The 19976-nt window shown below is 33.3% G+C and overlaps 1 protein-coding gene across 1 annotated transcript in view; it reads right to left on the minus strand.

Moving 5' to 3' along the window:
- Positions 1 to 7890: 7890 nt before the first annotated feature.
- LOC145740282 (angiotensin-converting enzyme-like) overlaps positions 7891 to 19976 on the minus strand; it is a 59874-nt gene continuing 47788 nt past the window's right edge. Inside the window, exon 11 of the mRNA XM_081995729.1 lies at positions 7891 to 8493. Coding sequence (XP_081851855.1) covers positions 8187 to 8493 — 307 coding nt within the window. The 3' untranslated portion in view covers positions 7891 to 8186. The remainder of the gene's footprint in view (positions 8494 to 19976) is intronic.

A 19976-nucleotide genomic window follows, 5' to 3' on the forward strand; every position in this document is an offset into this window, starting at 1 on the left:
GATAGAGCCATGTGGCAGCTCAATTAGTGAACTTGTATGTATAAAGTTTAATTCTGCGGTGGGACTTTTTGCTGTTTTTGTATGAACAGGGCAGTACTTGCTTTTGATGGAAAAAAAACAAACTTCCAACTAGCTCTGACAATGGTGGAAATTAAAGAACCAAAGCGCTTTGGTTTAAATCTCAAAAAGCTCACTACTCTCATTCGCATCCAGAAAAGCGAAATAGTCAAATATAGACTTAAAGAGAAGCAGAAAGTTGTCATATTTAAAGAGTTAATTCAAATTTACGAAAAGTCAGTTGATTTTGCATATTTAGAAATATTCTTTTCCATTGTTTGGGAAGTAAAACAGCTTGTATTGATGTTTATTTTTTATGTTAATAAAACCAGTTTAACTTAAATAAACAATGAATTATCAAAAATGCTAGCTACACAAGGCAAAATTCAAATTTTTTTTTAAAACGTCATAATGAAAATCTTACCTTACGTTTTTTGGGTTTTTTGTTGAATTATTACCTATACAGGGTGGTCCAGTTTTAAATGTCAATAATTCACCACTCGATCGACCATTATCGCATATTATGTCATTTTCCTGAAAAACGCTTTCCAAAGAAAATCACTAAAAGGTCAGTTTAAAAAATCGGTTTCTTGTCATAACTGTCAGACCGCTGGAGCAATTTTTTACTTGTTCAATTTGATAAAATAAGTATCTCTTATAAAATTCTGATTTGAAATTTCGTTTACGAGATAATTGAGTTATTACGTTCAAAGACCCAAAACCAACCCAATCCAACTTACAAATTGTCTTGAAAACGGTGAAAATTTACTTAAGAAGCTTAAAAAATGTCTTTCGAGTCAGTTTTCATAGTTACCAGACTTGAAAATTGAAAGACTTTAGTTTTGAAAATTGACTTAGAAACCAGTAAATTTACTTTAAAACGGTGAAAATTGACTTGAGAGGCTTAAAAATTGTCTGTTGACCAGTTTTCACAAGTTGAAAGATTTTAGCCTTGACAATTGACTTGGAAACTGTGAAAATTGACTTGAAAGGCTTAAAAACTGTCTTTGTAGTCAGTCGTTATAGTTTTCAGATAAGTTGAAAAGCTTTAGTAGTGAAAATTGACTTGTAGCCATGAAAAACTACTTTATCTACAATTCTTGACTACAAATTCACACATTTAAACTTTGAAAATTGACTTGGATCCCAAAAAGTAACTCTAAAGCAATGAAAAGTTACATCAAAAACTTTAAATTTCCATTTGAAGTAAGTTTTCAAAATTTGAAAATACATTTCAATATTTTAGTCTTAAATACAGGATATTGACATTAGATTCATGCAAATTGACTTGAAGACTAACTTTTCAGGTTTTTTTACTTTGCTTTTCATTTTATTAGAACTCTGGACTATTTTTAGGGCTTTCACCTAGGAAAATCGAGTTTTAGGGTTATCTTCACCAAGTTTTTGACTTAAAAAACTATTTTTACACTTTCCATAGACTTAAACCAGCCATTTCACGCTTTGTCAGTATTCAATTGACTTATAGACGCTTCACTTTGCTTTAAGGCTGAAAAATCGAATTTTAAACAATTTTTTATAGTAAAAGTTAAGTTTCAGACTCTTCATTGATGAAAGTAAACAATTTTGGCATTAAATGCTACGATATTAGTCTTAAACGCTAATTTTTAAAATTGAATTAGTCCGAAAATTCGGACTGTCACCTGTGTTTAATTAAATAAAAAAAAATAAATAAGTTTCAATTGAATGAATTGAAAAATCCTGTTTTTTACTATTTTGAGTGTCAAAAATTAACTTGTAAACCTCACAGATGACCAGATTTGAATCCTTTTGAACCATTTTAAAGTAAAAATTTTTTCTTCTAAAAACAATTCTTATTTTTTGAATTATTGACATTTTAAACTGGACCACCTTGTATAATGATTACGATTGCTCTAAAACAAAATGTTGATTAGTTGGTACATTTGTAATAGAAATTTTTAAAATGCATCAACCGTACAAATGTAAAAAATAAAAACTGATTTTCCATATGTAAATAATTTTCTATGGCGATTGGTTTAGTATTATTTGATCATTGTTTTAAGTGCCAAAAAACATATTTTTAAAGTGATTTGTTCTAAAATTATATAAAAATTCCGGTAAAATTCACAGTATACTTTTAAGTAGGTATCACTTTCTTGCATATCCTGTCATTGTAAACCTTTCTTTACGCAAATGTTAGAAAAAGTTTAGCATATATGAAATCATTGTGACTGCCATCATTTTAAGAATCAAATACACGTCAAGTGCAAAACGATGTTGAATATAACAGGAGCAATTTGCATTGATTTTATTCCATTTACGCAAATTTTAAATTATCTCTTCAAACCGGGACTTAATTAGATTGTGTGATGTCATTTCAGATTGAAATGCAATGATCTCGCAATCACATTGTCTAATTAATATATCGAACAACGCAGATACCGACAAAAACGTTTTAATCAAGTTAGAAACCTTGTCCCAAATTCTCTACTAATTTTTATTAGGCATTACCAAAGAGCGAAAATTTGCTATTGACTAGTGATTTTAAAGCTTCCAAACTGGAGAAAAGTAAGTAATCAAGATAAGAGATCGACAAAAATGTGTGTATATACACTGTGTCTGTGAAGTAACCCATAAATTCTATTAAAGATTCAGAAATAAAATAATCAGAGGATTGTTTTTTGGAAAAGTGTTCAGGCACGTTATCATTTTTATTTCTTCAAATGGAAACCTCAATTTACATGCAAAATACTTGCAGAATCCAAAAATTACATAAAAAATTGTTGACAGTTGTAACTTCTTTTTGGGTAATTTACCATAAAGAAAATCACCACAAAAAGTATTTTTCCAGTAAACCAACCACTGATTTTTAAAACAATTTATAGCTGACTTTACGCACACACTGTGTATGTAACCAAGTTAATCGTGGTATTAAATCACCGTTTAACTTAATTTGATAGGTCTATACAATTCGGTCCGTTAGTAAACCTGGTACTAAACAAAGCGATTACGTGCAACCAGATATGCGTATAAGTTACGTGTGCCGCTTACTTTCCACTAGGTTTTTTTTATTTGTATATTTTTTCTTTTGTCATTGTCTATTTGAGTTTAGTTTAAAGAAATTGCGTGAGTTAGATATATTTTATATTTTAAGAAAAATTTAAGTATCATTCCAAAGTATTAAACTGCTGCTCATAACTAATAGCATTGTATTTCTAATATTTCACTATCATTTTTAAAATATTTGACAACTTTTATCAGTAATCTTATGTTCGTTCTATTTTTTTTCTAAATGTTTGATAAAATCCTTAGTATTCCTAGTATCCTCAGTAAAACAACAGATAATGACTGAAAACACACTCAACTGACATGAAACACAATTTGGAACGTAATTTGGGTAATTGGGAAGTTACGGTCCTGCAAATTTTATTAAGGTCAGTAAATTAAATGTAAAACCCAGAGCTGTACTGGAATTTAAAAAAAATCTCCTGATTTCAGTTAAACTGGAATAACCCAACATAAAGTGACTGAAAACACACACAACTGGCATTAAACACAAATTGGCTCGTAATTTGAATAATTGCACAAGTACGAACCTGAACCTTACACTGGGGTCAGTAAATTAAATGTAAAAACCAGGGTCGTACTAGGAAAAATTTCGAAAAATTCCTCATCTCAGTTAAACCGAGATAATCAAACGGAAATTTACTGAAAACACACTCAACTGACATGAAACAGAATTTGGGTTGTAATTTGGGTATTTGGGCAATTACGAACCTGCAGTTTTCACTCGGACCAGTAAATTGAATGTACCGGGTGACCTAATAAGACTGTTCCTCGACCATATCTCATAATCTCATTTTCTCAAAATTTCAGGTTTAAGAACGAGAATTTGAAAAACGGTTTTCACTGGCCTATTTGGATGTTATTTGGCTACTTTTTCATAAAGAAAAAGTCATATCATTCCATTTGTTTTTTTTTATTTTTTTTTTGGAATTTGAGTAATGGTGTCAAAAGTAGTTTCTGTCCCCTGGCGCAGAAAGATTCAACTAAATTAACTATATTTTGGTTGATTCTTATTGCCCAAGAAATGCTCTATTCAACAATACCGAATTTGTTAAAATTAGTCAAACCGTTAAGAAGGTAAAGTACGTTATAGAATTGTTGATAGAATGTGACAGAAGAAGCTGACAATGGCGGGTTCCTGTCACATTCTAGAGGTCTTTCTCTTGATTATTCCTTTCCCTTGTTTCAAAAATGCGCAACCAGACAGTGACTGAAAACACACTCAATTGACATAAAACACAATTTGGCTTATAATTTGGAAATTTGGGCAATTACGGACCTGAAGTTTACACTGGAGCCAGTAAATTGAACTTAAAAACCAGGGTCGTGCTGCAAATTTTTATATAACATCCTGATCAGTTAAACTGAAATACCCCAACAGAAGATGACTGAATAGACATGAAACACAATTTGGCTCGTAATTTGGGTATTTGGGCAATTACGGACCTGAAATATACACTGGAGTCAGTAACCAGGGCAGTACCAGAAAAGATTTCGAAAAAATTCTGGTTTCAGGTAAACTGTAAACTCAGATAACCAAACCGAAAGTGACTAAAAGCACACTCAACTGACATGAAACACAAGTTGGAACGTAATTTGGGTATTTGGGCCATTACGGAGCTGAAATGTTTATTAGAGCTAGTAAATTGAACGTAAAAACCAGAACCGTACTGGAAAATATTTAGAAAAAACCCAGGTTTCAGTTAAACTGCAATAACCAAACAAAAACACAATTTGAATCGTAAATTGAGCATTTGGGGAGTTACGGATCTGCAATTTTCACTTGGGCCAGAATGTTAATGTAAAAAACCAGGGCCGTACTGAAAAATTTTTAGAAAACATTCTGATTTTAGTTAAATTGAGATAACCAAACAGAAAGTGACTGAAAACACACTCAACTGACACGAAACACAGATTGCCTTATAATATGGGTATTTGGGCAATTACGAACCTGAAGTTTACACTGGAGCCAGTAAATTGATTGTAAAAACCAGCGCCGTACTAGAAAAGTTTCGAAAAAATTCTGGTTTCAGGTAAACTGAGATAACCAAACAGAAAGTGACTAAAAGCACACTCAACTGACATGAAACGCAAATTCGAACGTAATTTGGGCATTTGGGCAGTTACGGATCTGAAATTTTTACTCGGGCCAGTAAGTTGAATGTAAAAAACCAGGGCCGTACTGGAAATTTTTCATAAAACAGCTTGGTTCCAGGTAAACTGAGATAACCAAACAGAAAGTGACTAAAAGCACACTGAACTGACATGAAACGTAATTTGGGTATTTGGGCCATTACGGAGCTGAAATTTTTATAGAAGCTAGTAAATTGAACGTAAAATACCAGAACCGTACTTGGAAATATTTAGAAAAAACCCAGGTTTCAGTTAAACTGCAATAACTAAACAAAAAGTGAGTGAAAACACACTTAACTGACATGAAACACATTTGGATCGTAATTTGGGTATTTGGGCAGTTACGGATCTGCAATTTTCACTCGGGCCAGTATGTTATTGTAAAAAACCAGGGCCGTACTAGAAAATATTTTGAAAAAATGTTGGTTTCAGGTAAACTGAGATAACCAAACAGAAAGTGACTAAAAGCACACTCAACTGACATGAAACACAAGTTGGAACGTAATTTGGGTATTTGGGCCATTACGGAGCTGAAATTTTTATAGAAGCTAGTAAATTAAACGTAAAAACCAGAAAGTACTGGGAAATATTTAGAAAAATCCCAGTAAACTGCAATAACCAAACAAAAAGTGAGTGAAAACACACTTAACTGACATAAAACACAATTTGAATTGTAATTTGGGCATTTGGGCAGTTACGGATCTGCAATTTTTACTCGCGCCAGTAAGTTGAATGTAAAAAACCAGGGCCGTACTGGAAACATTTTAGAAAAAATCCTGATTTTAGTTAAAATGAGATAACTAAACAGAAAGTGACTGAAAAGACTGAGATTTGGCTTGTAATTTGAGTATTTGTGCAACTACGAACCTGAAGCTCACACTAGAGCTAGTAAATTGAACGTAAAAACCAGGGCCGTACTAGAAATTTTTAAACACTGGTTTTAGTTAAACTGAGATAACCAAACAGAAAGTGACTAGAATGCTGAGCTTTGTCTATCTTTAGTGCGAAAATACCAGTTATTTTTTCGTCTGTTAGTCAATAAATTAGTTAGCAAAAAGAATTCTAAATAATACACTTAAAGTTTCGTTGGAGGACGTTTAACTGACGTAAATATGCTACTTTTCCATCCAAAGATTATTTGTACGTAAAACTTTGTACCCCTGGAAGACGTGGAAATGGGAAAGAAGTCAATGGAGTGTGGATCAACAACATCCGCTATGCTGACGACACGGCCTTAATTGCTGATAACATACACGATCTACAACAACTGGTCAACAAGGTAGGAGAACAGAGCAAATCAATGGGCTTAAATATCAACACCAAAAAAACAAAGTTTATGATTATCTCTAGAAACCTAAATATGTTTGGAAACTCCACCATAACATTTAACGCAAGGCCCATAGAAAGAGTAGATAAATTTAAATACTTGGGCATCTGGCTTTTCGAAGACTGGACATCAGACAAGGAAATAAAATGTCGCATTGAACAAGCTCGACAGGCATTCCTAAGTCTTCGAAGAGTGCTTACCTGTTCCGATTTTGACCTTAACCTAAGGCTCAGATTCTCTACGGCATGGAAGGTTGGACATTGAAGGCGGCTGCAATCAAAAAATTGGACGCTTTCGAGATGTGGCTGTATCGCAGAATCCTGAAGATACCCTGGACGGCTAGACTAACAAACGAAAAGTTCTAAGACGAGTCAACAGACAACGTGAACTGTTTGAATCGATTAAGAAAAGAAAAACGGCATACCTGGGGCATATAATGCGAAACACGAAATATCAATTCTTACATCTATTGATTGAAGGCAAGATCGAAGGCCGGATAGGGATCGGAAGGAAAAAAATGTCTTGGATGCGAAATATCAGACAGTGGACAGGGCTGAACGATGTAGAGTCGCTGATACACACCGCAAGAAATAAGGAAGAAATGGAAAATGTTATCGCAAACAACCATTAGTGGATACGCATTGGAAGAAGAAGAAGAAAACTTTGTACGCACCATGGGCCTAAAGAAGGCCGAATTACACCCTTAATAATACCCTCCGCTAGTCGGTGTTTAAATTTTGGCTGCGTGCGTAATCTTCCTTTTTCAGTCCTTATACGTAAATAGCTATCACTCGGCACTATTCTTTACCGCCCGCAACGTAATGATAACAGATAGAGCAACAACGATTGAGTATCATATTAAACGATTTATATTTTTAGTACAGTTTAGAGCAGTATGTTGTAAGCACCTCAGGCTGAAAGTATCATTGCGAAATTTTGCCCTTCTCTTCTAAATACCTGTTTTTCCATTAATTTTGCTCATGTCTATTACTCATAAATACTATTAAATCACACTATAAAACGGCCATTCTAAACCAAATTTTTTCGTAAGAACAAAACTCTCATAAATCAAATTACAAAAACCGTGCTAGCAAAACAATGCAATTGCCTAACCGCTAAATCGACCCAACAGTATGGCGTGTCGTTATTAATAATAAACAACACAACACTACGACTTTAATTACTCTCTTCATTCAACAGTGTGAATCACCTAGCCAGATGTTTGTTAGTACTACTTACTATTCCATGACTTGTTCACCACAATTACCTCATTAGTTGGCACGTGGAATGGAAGAACAAGCTTTTCCTACAGGTGATTAAACGACAAATTAAACACTCTAATTTATTTATTAATGGACTATTTACAAATAACACATTTTTAACACGTCAACTATGCAACATTGATCTACTTTCTCTTACGAAACCGGTCTAGGTACACAATAAATACATATTATACACGAAACCGAGTGAAAACTAAACATTTTACCTAAAAGAGAGTAATAAAATTTACACTAGTTACATCTGGTGTTGTTAGGTTGGTAGAGAGCTACACCAAGTATTTAAACACTTACGGTTAAATGACTTTTAGTGTTTTTAGAAGATGACCAAAACGTAATACAAAATTCTATCTGATATGGTCAACAATGAACACTGCTAAAACAACCCACATCATAGCAGAACTCAATAATTTTGGACTGTGATTATAGAATCCTCCGTACACTTGAAGTCCAGCAGTTTCGATGCTCTGTTTGCAATAATCACCATCGTAAAGCCATCCAACAAACTCGCCAGTTCTGAGATTTTCATTTCTGAGCCAGTCTTCCAAAGGTCTGAAATATTCCCTTAAGGCGCTGCCATCCAGTCGACTTTCTCCAGTGGCCTGGAAGAGGACGTCCCTCCATGATTGGCTGGAGCCTTTTTCCATTAGTTGTCTACAACAGAAAAAACTTATAGTAACCGATAAAAATCTTAAAAAAAGAAAATTAAATATAAAGACAAAACCAGTCTGTTAGGTTTTGATATTAAATGCTGTTTGAGTTGGGGTTGGGTCAACTTTATAACAAAAATGTGTTTTGTAGAGTTTTTTCAGGTTATTGAATAGGAAATTTAATGAGGATTTCAAAAATGTGGTTAAAACAATTATTTTTTACTCCAAATGGGCTTTACAGGCGTTTACTTTAAACTGTTCCAAATTTCAGACCACAATTTCAACTGATTTAAATATTTGTTGGACCAAACCAGTTTTTTGACCACCCTGTACTAATTTTTAAGATAGATTTTTTTTACTCTACACCACTGGATAGAGGAAGTTAAAACGGTTCTTTTAAGTGGTTGAACAAGCATGAATTCCCAAAAATAACCAAATTACAGGGTGTCCAAACTTCAAACCACAATTTCAACTGATTTGTTGCACTAAACCAGTTTTTGCTAAATAACTCAAAAACGGTGAAAGTTACGAAAAATTTGCAAGAGAGCAAAAATGTTCTTAATCAACTCCTTAACCCAACACCGTAAGTTTTCAGAACCGTTATTGCTTCCAATATACAGGGTGTGCATGAAAATTATGGTGATTGACTGTTTTTGGTCACCCTGTACGCAATTTTTAAGATAGAATTTTTTACTGTACACCACTGGAAAGAAGAGCTAAAGACGGTTAATTTGAGTGGTTCAACTTCCCTGAATTCCCTAAAATAACCGAGTTACAGGGTGCTCAAATTTTAAACCACAATTTTAACTGATTTGAAAGTTTGTTGTATCAAACCAGTTTTTGGTAAATAACTCCGAGACGGTGAAAGTTACAAACAATTTTAAGGAGAGCAAAAATGTTTATAAAGAATTGCTCAACTTATTTCTGAAAGTTTCACAGTTCGTCAATGTCGCTACTATACAAGGGGTGCATAAAAAGTGTAGTGAGTCAGATTTTTGGGCCACCCTGTACGCAATTTTTAAGATAGAAATTTTTACTCTACATCACTGGAAAAAGGAGCTTGAAATGGTTCTTTTAAGTGGTTGAACCACCATGACCTCCCAAAAATAACCGAGTTACAGGGTGTTCAAATTTCAAACTACAATTTCAACTAATTTGCTGCATCAAACCAGTTTTTGCTAAATAACTCCGAAACGGTGAAAGTTACAAAAAATTTTAAAGAGAGCAAAAACGTTCATAAAGAACTGCTCATCTGATCCCTGGAAGTTTCACAGTCCGTCAGTACCGCTACAACACAGGGGGTGCATGAAAAGTGTAGTGATTTAGATTTTTTGGCCACCCTGTACGCAATTTTTAAGATAGAATTTTTTACTGTACGCCACTGGAAAGAGGAGGTTAAAACGGTTCTTTTAAGTGGTTAAAATACCATAAACTCCCAAAAATAACCGAGTCACAGGGTGTTCAAATTTTAAACCACAATTTCAACTGATTTGAAAATTTGTTGCATCAAACCAGTTTTTGCTAAATAACTCCAAAACGGTGAAAGTTACAAAAAATTTGTAAGATTGCATGGGCAGCATTTGCGGAAATCTCAGCACAGTGAGTAGTTTGCGATTGGTCAAAAAAAGCAGCTTTCAGCTTGCTGCTTTTTCTTGACCAATCACAAACTACGAACAGGGAACAGGGCTGCGATACGCAAATACTGCACATGTGGACTTATGCATACGTATAGTGATTGGTAACACTGATAACTGATTTCAGCTACAGATAATTGCATGAGATAATGCAATATACCAATAATTTCAGAACATACCATGAAAAGAGCATATTATATTACGACTAGTTTCAGAAGGTCCAAGGTTTTTTATGATTAATGATTTACATTTACATCATCTAGAACATTCTCGTTTTGCTTTTAAGTTTCACCACAATTTGTTGTGAAAAGATACTAAATAACACGTTTTCTGATACTTTCTTAAATTATGCATAAAAATCGTTATATCTGAATTAAACTTACATTAGTAACGGGATGTATATTATTGTTCAAGAACAAGCCCTTGAAAAGTAAACTCTCATTTTCTATAAACAAACAAAGCGAACCAGTTAAAAAAAACGAAAATCCTGTTAAACGTGCATCAATTCATCGCATTTCAATGTAAACACGGAACTACACAAATCACGGCAGTCACGTGCCCTATACTCGAGCTAATCAGTAGTCACAACCAGTAAAGAATTTACAATCGCGATGTGACTCTCAATGACAATTTCTAGGGCGATTAAGCAAGGTTTTTTTACTTTTTCTGCAGCATTCAAAGTAATTTACACCACCACAGTTTATTCAACTGTGTGTTACATCAATCAAGCGGTAAAGTCCTCAATTAGTTCAGATTCATCTCGATTGATGGGTGTTAGATTGTTTCGGGGTGTTAAACGATCTCGTTCACTTTCAATCAGTCCATCCACTTTTCCTTGTTCATCGTGCGGTTCACTTCCTTTCACAAACGTGACGATGATTATGCAATAGTGTAACACGAAACTGGATAATACGGCCCTACCTACGTGTGTAAACAATACGATTTGTTGGTCTCACCATAGTCATAAATCTAGTTAACGAAAGAATACTCGGTGGTTATAGAATGATTCATACCTATTATTATGAGACCAATCATCGTTATTTAGAATCAGGCATTAGAAGGTCTCTGAAGCGTTCAAGTTTTTTTTTGATTATTTCCTTCCTATCAATTTTGACCAATCGCTATCAAGAATTAGTATAACAAATGTAAATTTTAAGTGGAAAAATCACTTAACCACTGTCAACTTAGCTGTCAGCAGTTTTTCCGGAAAAAAAATCGAAAAAATTTCACACTCCTCACAGCAACATAAAGAATAGTGTTACCCTTTCTAGCTTGAAAGTTATTGTTCTTATTGTTTTAATTAAAATGAAATGTTTATTTAACCCAGGAAATAATCTTACCAAATGTCTCTCGTGCATCTAATTTTTCCTGTGGAAATTACTTAGGAACGAGTCCTAAGTAATTGAAATTCTAAGTAAATTACCTGAATTTCTAAGTAAATTACTTGGAAACGAGTATTCCAATTTTTCCACAGGAAAAATTAGATGCACGAGGGATATTTGATAAGATTATTTCTTGAGTTAAATAAACATTTTATTTTCTCGTCTTCGACTCGGATGATTTTTAAAACCACTGTCGCTCATGCTATTTGTTAAAACAAATTACTTAGAAACTCGTTATTCCGAATTTTTCCGGAAAAATTAAATGCACTAGGGATGACTGGATGATGGAAAACTGTTTTTGGCAAACATTACAGTCAAGGTTGGGTTGTCAATGATGGATTCCAAAAAGTCAGTTGACTAATCAATGTATTAGTTCAATACAATTTTTACATTGCTTTTTCTCATTGAATTTAGAGCAAACAAGTATTACAATAACTTCTATCACTGCCGTACTTTTATTGCTCAAATATTATTTCAGCTCACTAAACTTGAGAGACTTGAAAAGCAGTATTTAAAAATTTTAGTTTGGTGCACCCTTTCACTTCTTAAAGAAACCTCTGAGAGCAAAAATACATTAATACATTCTTATTGAGGATGAAATTTGCTTCAAATTTTATTGTTTACACTTTTTGGTAACTCCTCAAAAAACGAAGCTACCCTCAGTTGAAATGGAGTTAGAGCAACAAATTCAGTTTGGTGCACCTTATTGCCTTGTTAACTCCTTAAGGAGACCCTTGAGAGGAAAAACACCTTAATGGATCAAGTTTTATCAACAATATTGTGTTCGACAATTCTATAAACTGCATCTATTTTTACATTCTACTGCTTAATACAGGGTGGTCCAGTTTTAAATGTCAATAATTCACCAATCGATAGCCCATCGAAAAATAAGTTGACACACATTATGTCATTTTCCTGAAGAACGCTTCGTAAGGAAAACACAGACCTCTAAAATTCAGTTTTGAAAATCGTTTTTTTTGCTACAACTGTCAGACTAATTTTATTCTAAAAATTAAAGTTTTAGACTAATATCATAGCAATTAATGTCAAAATTGTTTACTTTCATCAATGAAGAGTCTGAAACAACTTTTACTATAAAAAATAGTTTAAAATTCAATTTTTCAGTCTTAAAACACAGTGAAGCGTCTAGAAGTTAATGTAATACTGACAAAGCATGAAATGGCATATTTAAGCCTACGAAAAATGTAAAAATAGTTTTTTAAGTCTGCCGTGTCAAAAACTTGGTGAAGATAACCGTAAAACTCGATTTGCCAAGCTGAAAGCAGTTTTAAAGCCATAAAAATAGTTCAGAGTTCTAAGAAAATGAAAAGCAAAGTAAAAAAACCTGAAAAGTTAGTCTTCAAGTCAATTTTCATGAATCTAATATCAATATCCTATTTTCAAAACTAAAATATTGAAATGTATTGTCAAACCATGAAAACTTACTTCAAATGCAAAATTTATGCTTTTGATGTCACTTTTTATTAGTTCAGAGTCACTTTTTGGTGTCCAAGTCAATTTTCAGGGTTGAAATGTGTGAATTTGTTGTTAAAAATTATAGATAAAGCAGTTTTTCATGGCTACAAAACAATTTTCACTACTAAAGTTTTTCTACTTCTGAAAACTATAACGACAAACTACAAAGACAGTTTTTAAGCCTCTCAAGTAAATTTTCACAGTTTCAAAGTAAATTTACTGGTTTCTAAGTCGATTTTCAAAACTGAAGTCTTTCAATTTGTCTGAAAACTATGAAAACTGGCTACAAAGACATTTTTTAAGTTTCTTATTCTTATTTTCACCGTTTTCAAGACAATTTTTAAGTTGGGTTGGGTTGGTTTTGGGTCTTTAAACGTAATAACTCAATTATTTCGTAAACAAAGAAGAATTTTGTAAGAAATACTTATTTTAGTAGAGTAAAAAAAACTGAAATTTTTGAAAATATCCAGTGACGTAGAGTAAGGCAGAAAAATGAAAACCATATTTCTGTATTTACACCACTGGACAGTTTCAACAAACGTCATCAAAATCACATAATAATTAGTATTAATTTTATATGTATTTGTTCTAAATTTGATTAAAATTGCTCCAGCTGTCTGACAGTTCTGATTTTTTAAACTGAACATTTATGGACTGTATTTTTCTTGGGAAGCATTTTTCAGGAAAATGACATAATATGTATGTTAACTTATTTTTTGGTGGGCTATAGAATGGTGAATTATTGACATTTAAAACTGGACCACCCTGTATATGCAATTTATATCAAATTGACTTTTGAGCTAGTTCAGAATTAAAGCACTGCAAATGTTGTTAAATGCCCATTTTATCAACAACACACTTAAAAGCAGTAGTTAAAAATATAATTGTTTTAGTCAAAATTTTGGTGTTATGCGGGTAGTTTAACCTCTCCAGAAACAAAATATGGTTTGTATAAAGAGAAAGTGTGAAATAAATAAAGAAGGTCCTTTCTACTTCTGACTTGAAAGTCAGAAAGACACACTTTCTGCCCTCAAATTACAAAAAATATAAGAATTGCCAACTGATACTCTTGCTGTCATTTATATGGGTTATTACCAGTGACAACAAGACAACAAAGAAGAGGTGGGTGAATTCCTACAAATTACTGATATAGGTAAGGAATATGTGACAAATAAAATTGGGTGAGTTAGAAAGAAAACTGGTTTCACTTTTGTTTTAGCAAAAAGTGTCTAAATATAAGCACATTTTCTCCTACTCTTTCGTTAATGATGCTTTTTCTTCTGTACCTTTTTTCTAGAAGTCGATTTCAAATACTAAATTTCACTGTTTTCTCTTCTGATCATTCGTTTCCTATGAGTAAATTCGAAATTGTAAATTTATAAGTGTGATACTCGAATAGGAGCAACATACTTAATACTGTATCTGAAATTGTTGTTTTTCTTTTTCCTGTTCTGCTCTTTATTCAAGATTGATTCTAAGACCCTTGTTTCCTTGATCTAAATTCTAGATCCTTTTTCTCCTGAGCTGTGGTGGTCTTGATCATCAGCAAAGTGATGTGTGTAGAGTATTAGATCATCTGTGAGCTGCATTTCCATTCCTTGGCAGGATCTTCTTCATCTCTTGAGGGCTTTATTCAGATAAAGTCTGAGACATTTTGTCTCTCGAAATGCTGGCGAAATTTTTTTATCGAAACTTTCTTTTTCATATTGTCAACAATTTCAAGAATACCGTCTTATTGAATTCATTGATCATCATTTTTGTACCTAAGATTTAGTTTTTTCTGAATTCCTTAAGGTCAACAGATAATCAGTGTGTAGCATCGATTTGCTTCAATTAAAAAGCCATCCATCAAAGGTACTAAACATTAATTGAAACAAACGGGCATTTGCCACTCACAATTTTTGTGCTCCACTGCAATAAAATCAAATACATTGCACAGTTGATTGTAGCCTGAAGCTCGACATTCGATTGAATCATTAACCTGCCACATTTTTTCCATCAACGACTTTGAAACCAATTTGAAAGTAAACTCGAGCCTTAAGATCCTAATAACTTGGTAATTTATTTGTTTCCCATTTTTTTTTCTATTGATGGTGGAATGTCGTTTCGGACGACCCTGACTGACATTCGAGTGCATTAGGCAACGAAACCGTAAAACGGCAAGGCGAACTTTTTGGTGAACCACTAGAACCGTAACGGCTACTTATATAATTGTAGGTGGTCGATGTAAATATAGAACCCTGTTTACTTTCGCCTATACGTGTGTACGATTTCCACCAGCACGGGATTCTTCGAGATCCCTCGACCATGAACGCTTCCGTTCTAGTTCTGCCACTTTTGCTACCACTATCCATTTGTAAATTTTGCGTTGCGCAACCAAATATCGTTCGCCACTTATGATTGGAAAAAATGCGACTCGACCCACATTGAATGCAAAAAAAACGTCAATGTTGTGTCGGTTTGGTGCTTCCGTTTTTGGTCACGGTTGTAATAATTGACACCATTCTCAGATTTAGCATAAGTTGGGCAATTTTTTTGGTACAGTCTTATGAATGAAAACTCTATCTAATTAGTTTAACAATAGATCAATAGGAGGAAGTTTACCATTGGTGTGATCCAGTTTTAAGTGTCAATAATCCAGCATTTACCCCATCAAAAAATAAGTTAACATACATTATATCATTTTCCTGAAAAACGTTTCCTAAGGAAGATGCATTTTCCAAATTTCCCAAAAACTGTAATATTTCATTTTGTAAAAATAATCCTGCAAGAAGTGATTCTCCTTAAAATAGTAAAGTAAAACAGGATTTTTGGATTAATTTTTAATGGTGTTCAATTTTTTAGACTATACGTAGTGTCAAACTGAACATTCAAGACTTGTGAGAATCCAAATTTGTACTGATTAGTCTAAAAACTTGCTATTTACTACTAGAAATAGTCTTTTAGTTTATTTTTCACACTGCAATCCATGGGCGATTATTTGAAACTGGATTTCAAGAACTGGAAACAGTCCGGAAATCAAGACAAAGATTGTTGCGCATAAAACTCATTTTTACTACTAAAAATAGTCTTAAAGTTAACTTTTAAGGCTAGGACTGGCTTTACTAAGACTAAAGAGAGTTCAAAAGCTTATTTTCAGGACTTTAATTGGTGTACAACTCAATTTTCTGGACTGAAACAAGTTTAGAATTGAATTAAACACTGTGTCCAGTTTTTTATCCAATACCATTATATCCAATTTTTTACTGAAGAGTCTGAAACTTTTGCTATTAGAAGTAGTCTTAAACTGGCTTTTTCAGTCTTAAAGCACTAAAAACAGTCCAAATTTCCAGAAGAAGCTTGAAATTACATTTTCAAGACTATGGACAGTGTACCAACAGGCTTTCAGGCCTGATAAGTCAAAAACTTTGCGCAAATAGTCTTGAAATTTCATTTTTCAAACTGAAAACAGTCTTAAAGCACTAAAAACAGTCTAGGTTTTAAAGAAATACTCGAATTTTTAGCATTGTCTAGAAGACAATTTAATCGTGACAAAAAAACGTGCAAATTGTTTTTTAAGTCTGCTATGTTAAAAACTTGGTGAAGATAGTCTTGAAACTCGATTTTCCAAGCTGAAGGCACTAAATATAGTCCAGAGTTCTAAGAAAATGAACAGCAAAAGCATATAAAAAGAACTTGGTAATGGTACGTGTGGATGGTGACAGATGTACTGCGACCTAATTAGATCTATTCTACCCCATCTTCTTCTGCTATCTCAAGGTTTCCTTGTTCATAGCAGTCTCTGAAGATTTAGGATTTTAGGAATTTCAGGATCTTGAGTGGGTCTGTTCGAGCTATTTCTTCCACAGCCAGCTGGTGTAATCCCAGTGTTTGTAGTCTTCTGTGGCGTACAGCATAACACTCCAGCAAAATGTGGTGGGGTGTTTCTGGTTCTTCTCCGCAGAACCTGCAGGTATTGTCCTCTTCTAGGCCTAGCTTCCTTAGGTGTTCTCTGAGTCGACAATGACCCGTTAGAAACCCCGTTAATCCCTTGAGACTAATTTTGCTGAGGTTAATCAGTGTCTTCGATCTTGCTCTTCTTGTCAGTGTCTTTGCCAGTGCTTTGCTCTCAGTTCTTCTTCAGCTTTATTAAGTACTTCCTGGACATATGCTTTTCCAAGGCCGCAGAATGGTTCTGGCCCGATCAGTGGCGCTGGTGCTCCTTTTCGTGCCAGAGTATCTGCTTGTTCGTTACCTTCTACTCCGACGTGCCCCGGAACCCAGAGGAGTTCCGGGGCACCTTGTTGTTCCTTCCTAGATCATTGAGCTTTCCTAGGCACTCCAGAATCATCATCGAGTTGATGTTAGATGAGCTCTACGCTTTGATGGCTGCTTGGCTATCGGAAAGAATCGCAATTTGAATGGAAGATGAAAGGAAGCAGTTCTTCTCACCATGATGTGGAGCGGTGTGAGGTCGAGAACACTAATGTCAATATCCTATATTTAAGACTAAAATATTGGAATTTGTCTTCAAATTATGAAAACTTACTTAAAATGCAAATTTTAAACTTCTGATGTCACTTTTCATTAGTTTAGTGTCACAGAAAACTGGTTACAAAGACAATAATTGTTAAGCCTTTGAAGTCAATTTTTACTTTTGCAAAGTCAATATACTCATTTCTGTCAATTTTCAAATTGTTTGGAAACTATAAAAACATTTTAAAAATTTGAAATTAGCTCCAACAGCTCTACTAGCATTCACCATGATACATTAAATTTAGTAAATAAAAAATTTAGTAAAGAAAATTTAAGAATCGAATAGAACTGTAGAAATAAACAATGATGCAGAAGACAAGATATTAGAAAATCCAATAAACATACTGGTAACCTAATTAGAGACGACGGAACAAATACAACAGACATATGATGCAAATTTAAATAAACTTATATCGAAATAAATAAAATTACTATACAAAATTACCTTAAATCTATACATACACATGTGGCTGGCCGACTAACACCTTTAAGTAATGATGAAACTATTTCGTCACTTGTGCAGACGACTATTTGAATTTTATTAATGTGATATTAATTGTAAAGGTATGTTTATAAATGGCTGCAAAGATTTGCAAAATGTCTGTCGCAATCTGAATTTCTCGTTATGTTGATTGATGATCAAAACTAGTGGTAGGTATAATAGGAGATTAATAATATTGGAATTTATTTTTGCAATTCACTGAAAATACATCACCAAATCTTTGTATTTTGCCCAATTTCTTGTTTTTAAATTTAGATTTACTTCTTAAACATTTTCTTTTTGTTTGTATAGAAAGGCATGCATAATGAAAATTAAATATTATAACAAGCAATTAAAGAAAACTACTATAATGTGGGACATATGTACAAATAGAAAAACAAATGCTAAATATTACTAATTGTCATGAAAGGAAAAATATTTCTAACACGAAAGTTATAAAAACCTTAAGGAATGGTATACATGCAGTAACAAACGATTTATTCAGATCAACTAAAGATATGAAAAGTTTAAATTTTTATTTACTAGTTATACTCTGCAAAAGGTTCTTCTTCTTCTTTAGGTCGTATTTTTGATACTGCAGATCTAGAACAGTTGGCAGTTGTTGCAATTGTACCATTCTCTCAGGTCCTTCAACCATAAATTCTTTTTACTTTCTATGGATGTTTTGCCCATTATTTTTTCCTGAACAATAAGATGCAGCAACTGGTATTTCTTCATAGCAAGTGTCAATTCTTTCTCTTGCTGCATCCTCCGCAAAACTTCCATATTTCTCACTCAGAGTATTCTTCATGCAAAGGGCATTATTTTATTCACACAAGTTAGTGTGAATTTTTCTGGGAGAGAATTAAAATCAATCAAAACGCAGTTCTTCTCTATCATTCTTATTGGCCAAACCATCTTCTCCTTCACTACCATCTAAAATCCCAAACTTAAAGGTAGAGTTACTTTTCTTCGTATCTGAATAACCTTTTTGTTCATTATCAGTTTGTTTTTAGCAACTACCATATTTCATTCATCTTACCAAGTTTGAATTACATACTTTCTGTATCATTTCCACAAAAATATATTGCTGCAAGATTTTCCTGTCAATTAAAACAAAACTCATTTTATGTAATTGACCTGAAAATAATAATTTTTGTTTTTAAATTAATGCGGCACCACAATCATCAGTTTTGTATTATTAACCTTGCTTAACTTTTAAATTTATGTCAAGGACCTAAGCATTTCTAAAGATAAAAGAAAACGAAAGTAAATACACGCACACAAAAAAGCTAATAATAATCTGGTACCCTTTCACTGCTGGCACCTGTTGCTATTATATATAACACTACTTTTTTTATACTATTAGGTACCATTTTAGTTAACAGTAAATAATTGACTTCCTAGTATATCAAAGCACTATACAGAAAGGTAGAGAAACAATTTACGACTAATTACCGATTAAAGTTGCAATTTCCATCCTTTGTGCCTAGATTAACAGATTGGATGTATATTTAACAGGTAAGATAATGGCAGCCCGATTTTTCTTTGTTTATTTAGGCCAGAGAAATATCATTACATTTCGTCACTAGTGCAATAAACAGAACACTTCACATTCCTTTATTAGCACAAGTCAAGCGCATCCAAATAGCTGGAATTTCGGTAATGATAAGCTTGCATCAATGCAGCAATCAAAATTATCGTTCATACATGAAAAGCACGCACCGTAACCGATTGGTTTACTTAATATTGCTTAATCCAGTTTCACAAATTTGTTAATTAATTAAGGAATGTTTCTTTTAATAAACAATGTAATTTGCTCGTCGCGTTTCTCCATCCGGAAACCTTGAAACGGTTTCGCATAATAGGAAAAAGTGCAGGTCACCTGGACTGGTCTTATATAAAAGAATTTTCGGCTGTGTCACCGGTTGTTCCTGGTTTGTAAAAAAATTACTAGACCGGGGCTAATTTATACTGGAGCACTTTGTTGGTTCATTAG

Source organism: Ips typographus, linkage group LG1 (assembly GCF_016097725.1).
Source record: "Ips typographus isolate SLU linkage group LG1, UJ_Ityp_2.0, whole genome shotgun sequence".
Taxonomy (NCBI): domain Eukaryota; kingdom Metazoa; phylum Arthropoda; class Insecta; order Coleoptera; family Curculionidae; genus Ips; species Ips typographus.